General features: G+C 43.3%; 1 protein-coding gene across 4 annotated transcripts in view; it reads left to right on the forward strand.

The window, feature by feature from the left end:
- Positions 1-17,640, forward strand: part of SHC4 (SHC adaptor protein 4) — a 143,506-nt gene that overhangs the window by 36,894 nt on the left and 88,972 nt on the right. For 2 of the 4 annotated variants that reach the window (XM_082453005.1, XM_082453003.1), the window contains exons 2-3: positions 5,163-5,233; positions 15,773-15,829. In XM_082453005.1, coding sequence (XP_082309131.1) covers positions 5,163-5,233; positions 15,773-15,829 — 128 coding nt within the window. The remainder of the gene's footprint in view (positions 1-5,162; positions 5,234-15,772; positions 15,830-17,640) is intronic. The other 2 variants (XM_082453006.1, XM_082453004.1) reach the window with 1 other exon arrangement.

The raw sequence follows: 17,640 nt of genomic DNA on the forward strand, positions 1-17,640 counted from the left end.
TGCAGGGCCAATGCCTTTAACCTTCTCTTGAACAATATTCCCCCATTCTCCTAGCACAGGGACAGGCACGTTCTAAGGAAGGGAATATGCCATTGAAAAAAAGGGATTTAACCCTACTTAGTAATTTATAAATTGTGATCCCAGGAGGTTAAGTGGTAGGCCTTATTTAATTTTTAAACTCTAAAATAATACCATCTACTTATTTTCAAACATAAGCAATACAAAAATGTAAAGTAAAAAGTAAAAGGCTGCCTCTCTCCCATTCCCAGAGGTAACCACTGTTAACCGTGTCTTATGTATCCTGCAGACATTTTTTTCTGAAGATATAAGAATATATATCCTTTTTCTTTAGGTCTTTTGAAGTCATCATTCTGTAAGAGTCAGGTGAAAATTTCCCATAAGTTAGCTCTCATTCCTTTTCTCTGAAAACCGCAGTCATTTCTTCTCTGGAATGCAAAACCCAAGATACACAGGCCATGAATAGGCTGTTCATCTCTCCCTGAAAGCAAGTGGCTGAAGCTCAGACAGTACAAAAATATTATGACTGCCTTGGGGCACGAAGGGAGTGCGTGAGCCGGGGAGCTAGGTGAGCCGTCCGTCAGGTGCTGAATGGGAAGGTTGTCTGAGTGTCGCCACGTTCTCACCACTCCTGGATGCCTCTAATAAAGGTCTTCAGTGTCCTCTCCTCATCGCAGGGTCAGGAACTAGGGAGTGTCTTCTGCCTCATGTGCCACCTCCTGCAGGCCCCGGAAGAGCGTGGATTCATGCCTGCTCTTACCATGTGGTCCCCAGGCCCGTTACCTTCTTACACACCTGGGAAGACCAAAGGAAGAGTCAGTGCGAGCAGCTGATGACTCTTTTTCTTTTTGCTTTTCCTGTTCCACAAGGCTCACACAAAGGTTCCCAGAAACGGGCTGTGGCCTCCAGAATAAGCCCTGATTCAGTCTCACTGAATACATGAAACCGAGCCAGCCACTTCCCTTTAACAGGCCTTAATTTCGTCGTCTGTTTAATGGAATTAACAATGACTAACCTCATAGAAAGAAAAGATAAATCATCTCTTTCATGGTTGGCCTGTCCTCATGGGGCTGGGTTTCTTAAGAACAGAGAGCACGTCTTATTCAGATCTACATTTAATAAATGAATGGGAGGTACTATCATCCCTAGTTTATCCTGAAATCAACAAACTAAACTCCTCCTCCCTCGGGCCTGGACCTTCAGCCACTTTCCGCTTGTGCAGTCATAAGGTACCTGAATGAAGATGCAGACAGATTCTTTTCATGCACTGCCCTCTCCCTCCTTCCTCACAGCGATGGTTTCGGAGTGGAATGGACGGAGTCAGTCAAAGGGAAGACCAGCTGCATCTGGGCTTCAGGGTCGTTGTGGAAAAAATCAGGCATTGATTTTCTCCCTTCACGTTGCCCAGAGTGGCTTCTTCCTCACGTGCCCAGGGTCAACGGGGAACGTGCTCGTGGTCACGATCACCTCAGGCTATGACTCACGTTTATCACAGGGAGGTTGGCAGAAGGTGTGCCACTGCTGACAGACGAGCGTGTGAAGCAAAACAGGTTTCAAGGAAGGGGAGGGGATCGGAAGCAACGCCTGGGGCTGCCTTAGAAGGAAGGGGATGAGGTGGTTATCGCCATGAAGCATGATTAAGAACAAAACCGTGGGGCTTCCCTGGTGGCACAGTGGTTGAGAATCTGCCTGCCAATGCAGGGGACACGGGTTCGAGCCCTGGTCTGGGAAGATCCCACATGCCGCGGAGCGGCTGGGCCCGTGAGCCACAATTACTGAGTCTATGCGTCTGGAGCCTGTGCTCCGCAACGAGAGGCTGCAATAGTGAGAGGCCCGCGCACCGCGATGAAGAGTGGCCCCCGCTCACCGCAACTAGAGAAAGCCCTCGCACAGAGACGAAGACCCAACACAGCCATAAATAAATAAATTAAAAAAAAAAAAAAAAAACCTTGGAAAATTCCCCTCCTCCCCGTCCTCCTCTCCCACTCTTTACTAAAAACCCCTCTCCTCATTGTTAACCAGAATCCCACCATTAGTGCTGCACTTCACTAGGCTGAGGACTGCACCATCTGACACCCTCCTGCATGTGGCTGTTGAGCTTCATCAGCCTTGGAGCGTTTCTGTCCCAGCTGACATTTTTTTGCCTCTTTCTCCCCGCCCTGTTCAGATCCGCAGCCTACTCTCCTCCCCTGTGAGAGTCCCCACCATCAACTTTATCGCTCAGGGCTCTCCCCACGACCACACCCCCCACCCCTGGAACACCTGGGGAGCTGGGCCCATTCTCCCCACCTTCCCCTTGAGTCTCTTTCTGAGTCCTCAGTTCTGTACTCCTGACTCATCCCCCAGGATGGGGAGAACGGTCAGACCTTCACCTCCCCCTGCTCATTTTAAAGCTCATGTTGGAGCTGAACAGTAGAAGCTTTCTCCACTCTTTCATCCAGTATTCGTTGGATGCAAAATCTATAGAGTTCGCTGTGGCCCAGGCGCTGTCCCAGGTGTTGGAAATACCATGGTGACCATGGGCCTTACTCTTATGGTACTTATGGCCAAGGGAATGAAGACAGGTAATAAACAAGCAAATTGACAAGTAAACCTGATAGTGGCATGAAATGACAAATGAGGGACTGTGATGAAGGGTGACAGGAGGGGGCCTCTGAGGCAGTGACATTTGAATTAAAACCTGAAGGACAAAAAGGAGTTAGTCCTGCAGAGCAGTGGGGGAAGAGCTAGGCAGAGCTGGCAATGGAACAGCAAGTGCAAAGGCCTTGTATCTGGCAAGTGTTGGGTGTATTTGAGGAATAGAAGGAAAGCCAATGTGGCAGCGAAGTGCACAGGGGCAGAGTGACACAGATGGAGTTGGAGGGGGTAAACAGGGGTCAGAAAACACAGCGTTTAAGTGTTTATGGCAACAGGTTTGTTCTGATAATAAATGCCAGAGGTTTTAAGCAATGGCGGGACATGGCCTGATATTCATTTCTTAAAAATCACTCTGGCTGAGTGTGAAGACTGGAGGTGCTTCGTCACATTTTCAAAAACTGTACCTGGATAGGCTGTATCACCTGGTCTTAAATTGAAAATTTACAGCTGAAGGGAAAGATGACACCCACCTCTGCACCAACAAGGCTTCCTGGGGGGATTGGAGGTATAGCCTAGACCTGTTCCCCAACCTGTGTGGGGAGTCCATTCTTTCCAGGTTGAGGGATGCAGGAAATAGGGGAGCAGGTGCTAAGTTCTGGAATGGGAGGAGACACGGAAAGGCAGGAAAAGCCAGAGCAGCCAGTGAGGATAGGAAAACTTTCTTTTCAATCCACTCTTGACATGGAGCTTGGACCCTTGCAATCTCATTTCATGACAGTTTTGAGATGGGCTTAATACTGTGCTACATCTAGCTTTCCTTTCCTAATATATCTAATGGTTTATTGAACAGAAATCTCTAGACATCGCTTACTTCCTTGAGGTACTCAAGCCTTGGGATGTTAAATGTGGTTGGGACAGAATAAAATATTAAAAAAAAATTTTTGTCAATACTAGACCCCCCAGGAGGAATGTGACGAACAAGAATCTGGCTGAGAATGGCCAGGTAATTGTCCTGGCCAGCACGCTTTCCCCTGCACGAGGCTCTAGGCAACACTTGGTGCACTGACCTCCTCTTAGGATGTGAAATCTGTAGAATTCGCTGAGAAATACTGCAAGAAGTATCTGGGGAGGCACCCCCAGCTCCTGCCATCTTTGCACAAGCAGAGGGAGGCTGCAAGGCTTCCAGAGGAAAGCTAAACAGGAAGCAGATCTTTTCCAAGGAGCCTACAGATCACTTTCAATCAGACCACTTTGCTCTCATAACATTTCCGAGCTCATTCTCAGAGAAACACTCTCCCTCGTCAACTGAGGCTCTGCTAAGAGGATTACTCCCACTGCCTCACCTGGCAAAGCTACACAGAAGGCTACTAAGTCCCTACACGTAATGCCTCTGCACGATTCCAGAATCCAATGTTCAACTATCAGCTTGTTATTTCCAGGATACCCCACCAGTGTCTTTCAGTCAGTGGGTCCTAAACCAACCCATCTTCCCCTCTCCTGGCTTTCCTGTTTCTGTTAATGGAATCACTGTTCCCTCTGCTACCCTGGCTGGAAACATCTGAGTCATTCTTGACTCATCCTTCTCTCTTATTCTCTAGATCAAATCAACTGCCGAATGGTGTAGTATCTATTTCCGTGATGTCACTTGAATCTGTCCCCTCCTTCCTACTGCCACCGTCCCTCCTCAGTGTGAGCTGTCATTACTTCCCTCTCGAAAGGAGCATCGTCCCTTTTTCTTCGCCATGAGCCCACCTTCATACTGCTGCTGACGTAAAGCTCCTCAAAGACAGATGATCCCATCACTCTCTTTCCAGCAGCCTGATGGCTCCCGCTGCTGCCACATTAAATATAAACCATCTTTTAGCTTTATAAGTCTCCATGCCTTTTCCAATACTCCATGTTCAAGCTAAATGTACTCATTCCCGGTGTAGGACATGACTTTTTTTCCCCTTGAACCCTCTGAATAAATAAATGATCTTGCAAAAAAAAATAAGATCTTCCTATATTACTGTCCTGTATTATCTGCACTTATATGCTTATTTTATCTCCCTAGAAGATGTGATATTCCTGTATTACCTTTAGTTTTGCTTCCTCTGATCTTTGAGCACATGAATGTATCAGGCACCGCTCTTAGAACACCTGTAGGAAATAATTTTACTCTCACGACAATTCTGATTGTATCCCCATGTTACCGTGACAAACCTGAGATGCAGAGAAGTTGAGTAACTTGCTGGGGTTCCATAACTAACAACTGGCAGAGCCAGGATACAGATTCACATGGTCTGGCCCCAGAGCCCAAGCTCTTAACCTCTGAGCTCACATTTGTCAGGGATGACAGCTGTATTCCTGATATCATATTTTGGATTCAGCTGATGTTTTATAACTGAACCACAGTTGAAGGCATGTATCCATTAATGGCCAGAAATATCAATGGCAGGCTGAGTGTGTGAATGTAATTTGATATCAGGAGCTGATTTAAGGTGTTTCCCAGGAAATCACTCTGAAGCTAAGAGCTATCTTTGTGCTATTTTTTCCTACTTGTTCTTTTTTTTCTTTTCTTATTCCAGTACATGGGCTGTATTGAGGTGCTGCAATCAATGAGGTCACTGGATTTTGGCATGAGAACCCAAGTTACAAGGTAAGAGAACAAAAATGGGACAGACTTTGAGGACTGTAGTCTAAAGTCACAAGAGTTTCTCCCCACAGGAGTTTCATGCAAGGCTTCAAAGGCATCATGGGTTTTTATTCATATGGCTGGAAGGTACACCAAAGCCCAGTGACCTTCGATGAGTAGCTTTGCCTCATCACGTGAAAGATTTCTCAGTTGTGTGGCGGGGCATCTGCATTTCATATGAGAACTGACAAGATGATGCAGTCAGAGAAATAGCTGGTTTCCCAGATACTAAATGTATTTAAAATAATGTCTAGAAATAGGACGTTACAGAATCTCAGACCTGTCGAAGAAGTAGCCGAAAATAAGAACAGGGAAAAACTTTCCACATCAGCATACCCAAGCTCTCCCCATTTATGGCATCCCTGACACAAGAAACTCTTACTCCTTGTCTGGGTCTCCCTCCTCCATGTAAGGTGAGCTGGATGAAAGAGTTGAACCCGGGGAGCCTTACCCAGGGTGGCCCCCGACAGCTTAGGGAAAGAACCAGAATCATTATTACACAGAGCACAAGTCAGAAGCAGAAACGCAAGGCATGGTTCTTTAAGGCCAGGTTCAAAGCAAGGATGGAAAGGGGAATAATTGAGTGCTGAGACTGGTAACTGGGAAAATTGTGAGGTGAGGGGGATGAGGTGAGAGGACTGGATTTATAGGAGTGATTCAGGATGAAGACTTGGGCATCTGCAGTGTGTGGTGCCAGTATGTGTCTCAGGGGCAAGCTGCAGTGCCTGTCTGCACCCATGGTCGCAGGCCACCATTTCCACAGGTGAATGTTCTCATTATGAAGAGAGGATAACTTTTCCTAATGCTCATCCTATGGAAGTCCGAGGCCTTGAAAAATTGTCCTCTTGACCAAAAGGTTTGGGGAAAAGAATCATACGCTGTTTAGGAGAGTCACAGTTTACAGTGATGTACAGTATTAAAGACCCTGAGAAGTCGTGTGCTATAGTTTAAAAAGCACTAACTTCATCTTGAGATTTTTCTAAATTTATTTGGCCCCAGAATTCTTTTTTTATGTAACATAAATGAACATTCCATGTATCTCTGGGGTTCCATGAAATGATCTTTAAGAAATGCTATTGTGGACTCTTGTTTACAATGCATTCAAATCTGTCTTTCCAAATTTCTCACCAATCCTTGGTATTCCCTCAGGAGTTAAACAGATGAAATCTAATTCTTTTTTTTTTTTTTTTTTTTTTCTGTATTCTTGGTGCCTATTTCAGTCCTTGGCACCCGGAAGGGGCTCAATGGATATTTATGGAATAAATGCCTGACTCCACCTGACTACTTTCCAGGATTTGGAAATGGCTACATCTTCCCTCCCTTTTAAGCCTTCTCTTTCACATTCTCAGGCCCTTCAACTATCCTTTAAGCGAGAGGGTTTCTAGATTACTTCCTACTCTCTTAGCCCTAATTTGGACACATTTCAGGTTTTGTTTCATTCTGATGATGCTTAATCTGGAGAAAGCCCTTCCTCCATTCCTGAGCTGATTACAGGTGGGAGGAAGAGGGTCGCTACCCCAGGTGCCTGGAGTGGGGACACAGGAGAAAGGAATGCCGCTGTCCATACTTGAGGATGACTGATGTTCTGTTCATTCCCTCATCCATTCATTTTGACTCATTCTCCTTCACTCGAATATTTATGGAGTGCTCATTAAGTGCCTGAAACTCTTCAAGAATAAAAGATGCAGATGCCTCTGACCTCAGAGAACTTACATTCTACCTGGGGAAACAGACTATGGCAAGGAAACAAATAAAGAGACAACATACTTTCAGGTAGTAATAAGTGCCATTACTATAGTAATAAAGCAGGGTAAGAGGATAGAGATGTAGTAGGTGGGCTTTTAAATTTTATTTTATTATCTAGTTATAAATATACTGTATATTTACTTAGAACATTTAGAAAATACAGATAAATATGAAAAAGAAAATCACTCATAATCTCACCTGGAAGTAATGTCTACTAACATTTTGTGCTTTGGAATAACCTTCTGATCTTTTCTTCCTTACATGTGCTTACAGTGATTTTTTTTTTTTTTTTTTTTAACATCTTTATTGAAGTATAATTGCCTTACAATGGTGTGTTAGCTTCTGCTTTATAACAAAGTGAATCAGTTATACATATACAATATGTTCCCATTTCTCTTCCCTCTTGCATCTCCCTCCCTCCCACCCTCCCCATCCCATCCCTCTAGATGGTCACAAAGCACCGAGCTGATCTCCCTGTGCTATGCGGCTGCTTCCCACTAGTTATCTATTTTACATTTGGTAGTGTATATATGTCCATGACACTCTCTTACCCTGTCACATCTCACCCCACCCCCTCCCCATATCCTCAAGTCCATTCTCTAGTAGGTCTGTGTCTTTATTCCCGTCTTGCCACTAGGTTCTTCATGGCCTCTTTTTTTTTTTTTTTTTTTTTTTTTTTTTCCCCTTAGATTCCGTATATATGTGTTAGCATACTGTATTTGTTTTTCTCTTTCTGACTTACTTCACTCTGTATGACAGACTCTAACTCCATCCACCTCATTACAAATACCTCCATTTCATTTCTTTTTATGGCTGAGTAATATTCCATTGTATATATGTGCCACATCTTCTTTATCCATTCATCTGTCGATGGACATTTAGATTGCTTCCATGTCCTGGCTATTGTAAATAGAGCTGCAATGAACATTTTGGTACATGACTCTTTTTGACCTATGGTTTTCTCAGGGTATATGCCCAGTAGTGGGATTGCTGGGTCGTATGGTAGTTCTATTTGTAGTTTTTTAAGGAACCTCCATACTGTTCTCCATAGTGGCTGTATCAATTTACATTCCCACCAACAGTGCAAGAGTGTTCCCTTTCCTCCACACCCTCTCCAGCATTTATTGTTTCTAGATTTTTTGATGATGGCCATTCTGACCGGTGTGAGATGATATCTCATTGTAGTTTTGATTTGCATTTCTCTAATGATTAATGATGTTGAGCATTCTTTCATGTGTCTGTAGGCCATCTGTATATCTTCTTTGGAGAAATGTCTATTTAGGTCTTCGGCCCATTTTTGGATTGGGTTATTCGTTTTTTTGTTATTGAGCTGCATGAGCTGCTTGTAAATCTTGGAGATTAATCCTTTGTCAGTTGCTTCATTTGCAAATATTTTCTCCCATTCTGATGGTTGTCTTTTGGTCTTGTTTATGGTTTCCTTTGCTGTGCAAAAGCTTTTAAGTTTCATTAGGTCCCATTTGTTTATTTGTGTTCTTATTTCCATTTCTCTGGGAGCTGGGTCAAAAAGAATCTTGCTGTGATGTATGTCATAGAGTGTTCTGCCTATGTTTTCCTCTAAGAGTTTGATAGTGTCTGCCCTTACACTTAGGTCTTTAATCCATTTTGAGTTTATTTTTGTGCATGGTGTCAGGGAGTGTTCTATTTTCATACTTTTACATGTACCTGTCCAATTTTCCCAGCACCACTTATTGAAGAGGCTGTCTTTTCTCCACTGTATATGCTTGCCTCCTTTATCAAAAATAAGGTGCCCATATGTGTGTGGGTTTATCTCTGGGCTTTCTATCCTGTTCCATTGATCTATATTTCTGTTTTTGTGCCAGTACCAAACTGTCTTGATTACTGAAGCTTTGTAATATAGTCTGAAGTCAGGGAGCCTGATTCCCCCAGCTCCATTTTTCGTTCTCAAGATTGCTTTGGCTATTCGGGGTCTTTTGTGTTTCCATACAAATTGTGAAATTTTTTGTTCTAGTTCTGTGAAAAATGCCAGTGGTAGTTTGATAGGGATTGCATTGAATCTGTAGATTGCTTTGGGTAGTAGAGTCATTTTCACAATGTTGATTCTTCCAATCCAGGAACATGGTATATCTCTCCATCTATTTGTATCATCTTTAATTTCTTTCATCAGTGTCTTATAATTTTCTGCATACAGGTCTTTTGTCTCCTTAGGTAGGTTTATTCCTAGATATTTTATTCTTTTTGTTGCAATGGTAAATGGGAGTGTTTTCTTAATTTCACTTTCAGATTTTTCGTCATTAGTGTATAGAAATGCAAGAGATTTCTGTGCATTAATTTTGTATCCTGCTACTTTACCAAATTCATTGATTAGCTCTAGGAGTTTTCTGGTAGCATCTTTAGGATTCTCTATGTATAGTATCATGTCATCTGCAAATAGTGACAGCTTTACTTCTTCTTTTCCGATTTGGATTCCTTTTATTTCTTTGTCTTCTCTGATTGCTGTGGCTAACACTTCCAAAACTATGTTGAATAATAGTGGTGAGAGTGGGCAACCTTGTCTTGTTCCTGATCTTAGTGGAAATGGTTTCAGTTTTTCACCATTGAGGACAATGTTGGCTGTGGGTTTGTCATATATGGCCTTTATTATGTTGAGGAAAGTTCCCTCTATGCCTACTTTCTGCAGGGCTTTTATCATAAATGGGTGTTGAATTTTGTCGAAAGCTTTCTCTGCATCTATTGAGATGATCATATGGTTTTTCTCCTTCAGTTTGTTAATATGATGTATCACATTGATTGATTTGCGTATATTGAAGAATCCTTGCATTCCTGGGATAAACCCCACTTGATCATGGTGTATGATCCTTTTAATGTGCTGTTGGATTCTGTTTGCTAGTATTTTGTTGAGGATTTTTGCATCTATGTTCATCAGTGATATTGGCCTGTAGTTTTCTTTCTTTGTGACATCTTTGTCTGGTTTTGGTATCAGGGTGATGGTGGCCTCGTAGAATGAGTTTGGGAGTGTTCCTCCCTCTGCAATATTTTGGAAGAGTTTGAGAAGGATAGGTGTTAGCTCTTCTCTAAATGTTTGATAGAATTCACCTGTGAAGCCATCTGGTCCTGGGCTTTTGTTTGTTGGAAGGTTTTTAATCACAGTTTCAATTTCAGTGCTTGTGATTGGTCTGTTCATATTTTCTATTTCTTCCTGGTTCAGTCTCGGCAGTTTGTGCCTTTCTAAGAATCTGTCCATTTCTTCCAGGTTGTCCATTTTATTGGCATAGAGTTGCTTGTAGTAATCTCTCATGATCTTTTGTATTTCTGCAGTGTCAGTGGTTACTTCTCCTTTTTCATTTCTAATTCTATTGATCTGAGTCTTCTCCCTTTTTCTCTTGATGAGTCTGGCTAATGGTTTATCAATTTTGTTTATCTTCTCAAAGAACCAGCTTTTAGTTTCATTGATTTTTGCTATTGTTTCCTTCATTTCTTTTTCATTTATTTCTGACCTGATCTTTATAATTTCTTTCCTTCTGCTGGCTTTGGGGTTTTTTTGTTCTTCTTTCTCTAATTGCTTTAGGTGCAAGGTTAGGTTGTTTATTCGAGATGTTTCCTGTTTCTTGAGGTAGGCTTGTATTGCTATAAACTTCCCTCTTAGCACTGCTTTTGCTGCGTCCCATAGGTTTTGGGTCGTCGTATCTCCATTGTCATTTGTTTCTAGGTATTTTTTGATTTCCCCTTTGATTTCTTCAGTGATCACTTCGTTATTAAGTAATGTATTGTGTAGCCTCCATGTGTTTGTATTTTTTACAGGTCTTTTCCTGTAATTGATATCTAGTCTCATAGCGTTGTGGTCGGAAAAGATACTTGATACGATTTCAATTTTCTTAAATTTACCAAGGCTTGATTTGTGACCCAAGATATGATCTATCCTGGAGAATGTTCCATGAGCACTTGAGAAAAATGTGTATTCTGTTGTTTTTGGATGGAATGTCCTATAAATATCAATTAAGTCAATCTTGTTTAATGTATCATTTAAAGCTTGTGTTTCCTTATTTATTTTCATTTTGGATGATCTGTCCATTGGTGAGAGTGGGGTGTTAAAGTCCCCTACTATGATTGTGTTGCTGTCGATTTCCCCTTTTATGGCTGTTAGTATTTGCCTTATGTATTGAGGTGCTCCTATGTTGGGTGCATAAATATTTACAATTGTTATACCTTCCTCTTGGATCGATCCCTTGATCATTATATAGTGTCCTTCTTTGTCTCTTGTAATAGTCTTTATTTTAAAGTCTATTTTGTCTGATATGAGAATTGCTACTCCAGCTTTCTTTTGATTTCCATTTGCATGGAATATCTTTTTCCATCCCCTCACTTTCAGTCTATATGTGTCTCTAGGTCTGAAGTGGGTCTCTTGTAGACAGCATATATATGGGTCTTGTTTTTGTATCCATTCAGCCAGCCTGTGTCTTTTGGTGGGAGCATTTAATCCATTTACATTCAAGGTAATTATCGATATGTATGTTCCTATTCCCATTTTCTTAAATGTTTTGGGTTTGTTATTGTAGGTGTTTTCCTTCTCTTGTGTTTCTTGCCTAGAGAAGTTCCTTTAGCATTTGTTGTAAAGCTGGTTTGGTGGTGCTGAACTCTCTCAGCTTTTGCTTGTCTGTAAAGGTTTTAATTTCTCCATCGAATCTGAATGAGATCCTTGCTGGGTAGTGTAATCTTGGTTGCAGGTTTTTCTCCTTCATCACTTTAAGTATATCCTGCCACTCCCTTCTGGCTTGCAGAGTTTCTGCTGAAAGATCAGATGTTAACCTTATGGGGATTCCCTTGTGTGTTATTTGTTTTTTTTCCCTTGCTGCCTTTAATATGTTTTCCTTATATTTAATTTTTGACAGTTTGATTAATATGTGTCTTGGTGTGTTTCTCCTTGGGTTTATCCTGTATGGGACTCTCTGTGCTTCCAGGACTTGATTAACTATTTCCTTTCCCATATTAGGGAAGTTTTCAACTATAATCTCTTCAAATATCTTCTCAGTCCCTTTCTTTTTCTCTTCTTCTTCTGGGACCCCTATAATTCGAATGTTGGCGCGTTTAATGTTGTCCCAGAGGTCTCTGAGACTGTCCTCAGTTCTTTTCATTCTTTTTTCTTTATCCTGCTCTGCAGTAGTTATTTCCACCATTTTATCTTCCAGGTCACTTATCCTTTCTTCTGCCTCAGTTATTCTGCTATTGATCCCATCTAGAGTATTTTTAATTTCATTTATTGTGGTTTTCATCATTGCTTGGTTCCTCTTTAGTTCTTCTACGTCCTTGTTAAATGTTTCTTGCATTTTGTCTATTCTGTTTCCAAGATTTTGGATCATCCTTACTATCATTATTCTGAATTCTTTTTCAGGTAGACTACCTATTTCCTCTTCATTTGTTAGGTCTGGTGTGTTTTGACCCTGCTCCTTCATCTGCTGTGTGTTTTTCTGTCGTCTCATTTTGCTTATCTTACTGTGTTTGGGGTCTCCTTTTCACAGGCTGCAGGTTCGTAGTTCCTGTTGTTTTTGGTATCTGTCCCCAGTGGCTAAGGTTGGTTCAGTGGGTTGTGTAGGCTTCCTGGTGGAGGGAACTAGTGCCTGAGCTCTGGTGGATGAGGTTGGCTTTTGTCTTTCTGGTGGGCACGTCCACGTCTGGTGGTGTATTTTGGGGTGTCTGTGGCCTTATTATGATTTTAGGCAGCCTCTCTGCTAATGGATGGGGCTGTGTTCCTGTCTTGCTAGTTGTTTGGCATATGGTGTCCAGCACTGTAGCTTGTTGGTCGTTGAGTGAAGCTGGGTCTTGATGTTGAGATAGAGATCTCTGAGAGATTTTTGCCGTTTGGTATTACGTGAAGCTGGGAGGTCTCTTGTGGACCAGTGTCCTGAAGTTGGCTCTCCCACCTCAGAGGCACGGCCCTGATGCCTGGCTGGAGCACCAAGAGCCTTTCGTCCACACGGCTCAGAGTAAAAGGGAGAAAAAATAGAAAGAAAGACAGAAAGAAAGAAAGAGGCTATAATATAGTGAAGTAAAATAAAGCTATTGTAAAGCAAAGCTATACAGACAAAATCGCACCCAGAAGCATATACATATACACTCACAAATAAAGGAAAAGGGGAAAAATTAATATATCCTGCTCCCAAAGTCCACCTCCTGAATTTGGGATGATTCGTTGTCTATTCAGGTATTCACCAGCTGCAGGCCCATCAAGTTGTTTGTGGAGTTTTAATCCGCTGCTTCTAAGGTTGCTGGGAGAGATTTCCCCTTATCTTCCCTGTTCGCACAGTTCCTGGGGTTCAGCTTTGGATTTGGACCCGCCTCTGCGTGTAGGTCGCCTGAGGGCGTCTATTCCCCGCACAGACAGGACGGGGTTAAAGGAGCAGCTGCTTCGGGGGCTCTGGCTCACTCAGGCCGCGGGGAGGGAGGTGTACAGAGGAGGCGGGGTGAGCCTGCGGCGGCCGAGGCCGGCGTGACGTTGCAGCAGCCTGAGGCGGGCAGTGCGTTCTCCCGGGGAACTTGTCCCCGGATCACGGGACCCTGGCAGTGGCGGGCTGCACAGGCTCCCGGGAGGGGCGATGTGGAGAGTGACTTGTGCTCACACACAGGCTTTTTGGAGGCGGCAGCAGCAGCCCCAGCGTCTCACGCCCGTCTCTGGGGTCCGTGCTGATCGCCGCGGCTCACGCCTTTCTCTGGAGTTCGTTTAGGCGGCACTCTGAATCCCCTCTCCTTGCGCGCCGCGAAACAAAGAGGCAAGAAAAAGTCTCTTGCCTCTTCGGCAGCTGCAGACTTTTTCCCGGACTCCCTACCAGCCAGCTGTGGTGCGCTAACCCCTTCAGGCTGTGTTCACGCCGCCAGCCCCAGTCCTCTCCCTGCGATCCAACCGAAACCGAAACCCGAGCCTCAGCTCCCAGCCCCGCCCGCCCCGGCGGGGGAGCAGACAAGCCTCTCGGGCTGGTGAGTGCTGCTCCGCGCCGAGCCTCTGTGCGGGAGTCTCTCCGTTTTTTTCCTCTGTGCCCCTGTTGCTGTGGGGTCTGCGGTGATCGCCGCGGCTCGCGCCCTTCTCTGGAGTTCGTTTAGGCGGCGCTCTGAATCCCCTCTCCTTGCGCGCCGCGAAACAAAGAGGCAAGAAAAAGTCTCTTGCCTCTTCGGCAGCTGCAGACTTTTTCCCGGTCTCCCTCCCAGCCCGCTGTTGTGCGCTAATCCCTTCAGGCTGTGTTCACGCTGCCAGCCTCAGTCCTCTCCCTGCGATCCGACCGAAGCCGAGCCTCAGCTCCCAGCCCCGCCCGCCCCGGCGGGGGAGCAGACAAGCCTCTCGGGCTGGAGAGTGCTGCTCGGCGCCGAGCCTCTGTGCGGGAATCTCTCCGTTTTTCCCTCTGCGCCCCTGTTGCTGTGGGATCCGCGCTGGTAGCTGCGGCTCGCGCCCGTCTCTGAAGTTCGTTTAGGCAGCGCTCTGAATCCCCTCTCCTCGCGCACCAGGAAACAAAGGGGGAAGAAAAAGTCTCTTGCCTCTTCGGCAGCTGCAGACTTTTTCCCGGACTCCCTCTTGGCTAGCTGTGGTGCACTAACGCCTTCAGGCTGTGTTCACGCCGCCAACCCCAGTCCTCTCCCTGCGATCCGACCGAAGCCCGAGCCTCAGCTCCCAGCCCCGCCCGCCCCGGCGGGTGAGCAGACAAGCCTCTCGGGCTGGAGAGTGCTGCTCGGCGCCGAGCCTCCGTGCGGGAACCTCTCCGCTTTGCCCTCCGCACCCCTGTGGCTGCGCTCTCCTCCGTGGCTCCGAAGCTTCCCCCCTCTGCCACCCGCAGTCTCCGCCCGCGAAGGGGCTTCCTAGTGCGTGGAAATCTTTCCTCCTTCACGGCTCCCTCCCACTAGTGCAGGTGCCGTCCCTATTCTTTTGTCTCTGTTATTTCTTTTTTCTTTTGCCCTACCCAAGTACGGGGGGAGTTTCTTGCCTTTTTGGAGGTCGGACGTTTTCTGCCAGCGTTCAGTGGGTGTTCTGTAGGAGCAGTTCCACGTGTAGATGTATTTCTACTGTATCTGTGGGAAGGAAGGTGATCTCCGCGTCTTACTCTTCCGCCATCTTCCCGAGGACCTCGCTTACAGTGATTTTTGTAGAAAAATCTGGAAAATATTTGCTACTGTTTCTCCCACGTTGACCATTTTCCTGTTGCTAAATATTCAGAAGAATTTTTAATTGTGGTAAAATACATATAACAGAAACTTTACCATTTTAATCATTGTTAAGTGTCCAGTTCAGTGGCATTAAGTGCGTTCATCTTGTTGTGCAAACACCCCACCATCCCTCTCCAGAACTTTTTCATCTTTTTGAATGGAAACTTTGTATATTAAATAATAACTTCTTATTCCCTTCTCCCCCAGCCCCTGGCAACCACCATTCCACTTTCTCTCTGACTATGACTACTGTAGGTACCTCATATAAGTAGGGTTATATAGTGTTTGTTTTTTTGTGTGACTAATTTATTTCATTTAGCGTAATGTCTTCAAGGTTTATCACTAGGTCAAACAATATAAATATTTTGAAGGCTTTAGATCTGTATTACTAGATTGTTCTGCAGAAGAAGCATATACTAGTTGATATCCTCCCTCCCAGCCATGTATCTATCTTTTGTTGCTATCTGTTTTTATTTTTTATTTTTTTAATTTCTATTTTATATTGGAGTATAGTTGATTTACAATGTTGTGTTAGTTTCAGGTGTACAGCAAAGTGATTTAGTTATACATATACATGTATCTATTCTTTTTCAGATTCTTTTCCCATATAGGTTATTACAGAGTATTGAGTAGAGTTCCCTGTGCTATACGGTAGGTCCTTGTTGATTATTTATTTTATATATAGTAGTGTGTACATGTTAATCCTAACTTCCTAATTTCTATTTTTAAAACATCTTTATGAATTTGTCAGTCTGTATTTTCCTACTGTTTAGTAAATGGTAAAAGACTATTTCTTTCCCTGCCGTGAAGATTCGGTTCATGACTAATGTATAGGTCCAAGGGAAGGTGTCTGGCATAGTACCTGGATATTATTCCTTGTAGATGTGTCTGTATGAGATTCAGGCATGGCAAATTGTGCTCTGGGCAGACTTGTGGAAGCTTGAGGGTGGCTCACTTTCCATAAACCTCTAATTCCCACCCTACTTTGCAAATATTTACTCTTCTTCCTTCTCTTACTTCTTCCTTCTTTATCTCCTTCTCCTTTCTTTTCTCAACTTACATATATTTTCACATTCAGCCACTATTCAAGTTGCTCTATTACCAATTGCCTTAGATGTTATTAATATAGAACTGTTGAATCAGGTTTCGAATAGTTTACAATTTGAATTTCACATATTCACAAAGTTTCATTTAACTAATAATCCTACTTAACCCAAGAAAGAAAATTCAATGGACCAGTTAGAATTCTATAAGAAAGAACTTTATTTTGTGTGACCACAGGTATCTCCTGACATTTACCATCAAGCAGAAGATTAATCAGGTGTGACTGCTGATAAACTAGTGTAGCTAATTGCCACTACGCATACAAACAGGTGTATTCAGGCTGATGTCCTACCTATGTTAATTGATCTTACCATCTCTCTACTAGTTAGTACATTGTTCCAGTTAATAGAGAGACGGCAACATGAAGTTCCTGATAATAAAGGAGGAGCCATGGTTAAGATACAACAGTTGGGTCAGTGTTTGAAACAGAGGAGAAAGATGGAGTCAAATTCTTCTCACTATGAGAGACCTTTCTGCCAATTGTTTGAGGGCTGAATCCATAGGACCTCTAGAACACAGAGAATACTCAGAGCAGAGAAAAAGAAAAGGACAAGGAGGCCATGTACTTTGTCGGCAGTTCCGTGGATTACACCCTTTCCAAAGCTCTCATCACACTTCTTTGACTCCAGATTTATCCACTAATTCTCACCCAGGCATTTACCCACTTGACTGATTTAGGACCACATCTTCATTTTTAGTAATCTAGTGTTCATGCGAAAGGGCAAAGGAGGAGGTTTTTCCTGATAGAAAAGAGAAACAAGATGATTAGGAAGACAAAGGCTCACGGTGATGGTTGCCTTCAGAATGTCTGGAAAACAGTATCAAAAGGAAATAAGAGAAGGGGAAAATGAAAATCATACTAAGGATGACTTAGTCATTCCTCTCTCCTATAAAAATGTTCTCAACATGATTTTTATTTTTTAATTTTTTGGGGGAAGTGGGAATAAGATTATCTCTATTAAAAACTCTCATTCTACTAACGAGGAGATGAAATTTAGATTTAGTAACTTGCCCAAGGTCACACAGCTAATAGATGTGAAGATGGAACTTCAGGTTAAGGCTCCAGGATTAAGAAATTTTGCTCTTTGCCACTATTTTAATATGTCATGATGGTTAAATGATACTTTTCCCTTTAATTTATTATTGTAGAGAACTGCATTAATAAGTTTTATAATATGGAACAATCATTGAATTCCTGCTGTAAACCCTTCTTAATTGTCATGTCATCATAGGTAGCAGTTACATACAACTTGTTAATATTTTATTTCAAATTTTTGCATCCTTATTTTAAGTGAGTTTTCTTTCTTGAACTATACTTATGAAATTTTGGTTTCGGGAATAGGTTAGCCTCATAAGAA

This window comes from Balaenoptera physalus (assembly GCF_965194825.1).
Source record: "Balaenoptera physalus genome assembly, chromosome: 2".
Classification (NCBI taxonomy): domain Eukaryota; kingdom Metazoa; phylum Chordata; class Mammalia; order Artiodactyla; family Balaenopteridae; genus Balaenoptera; species Balaenoptera physalus.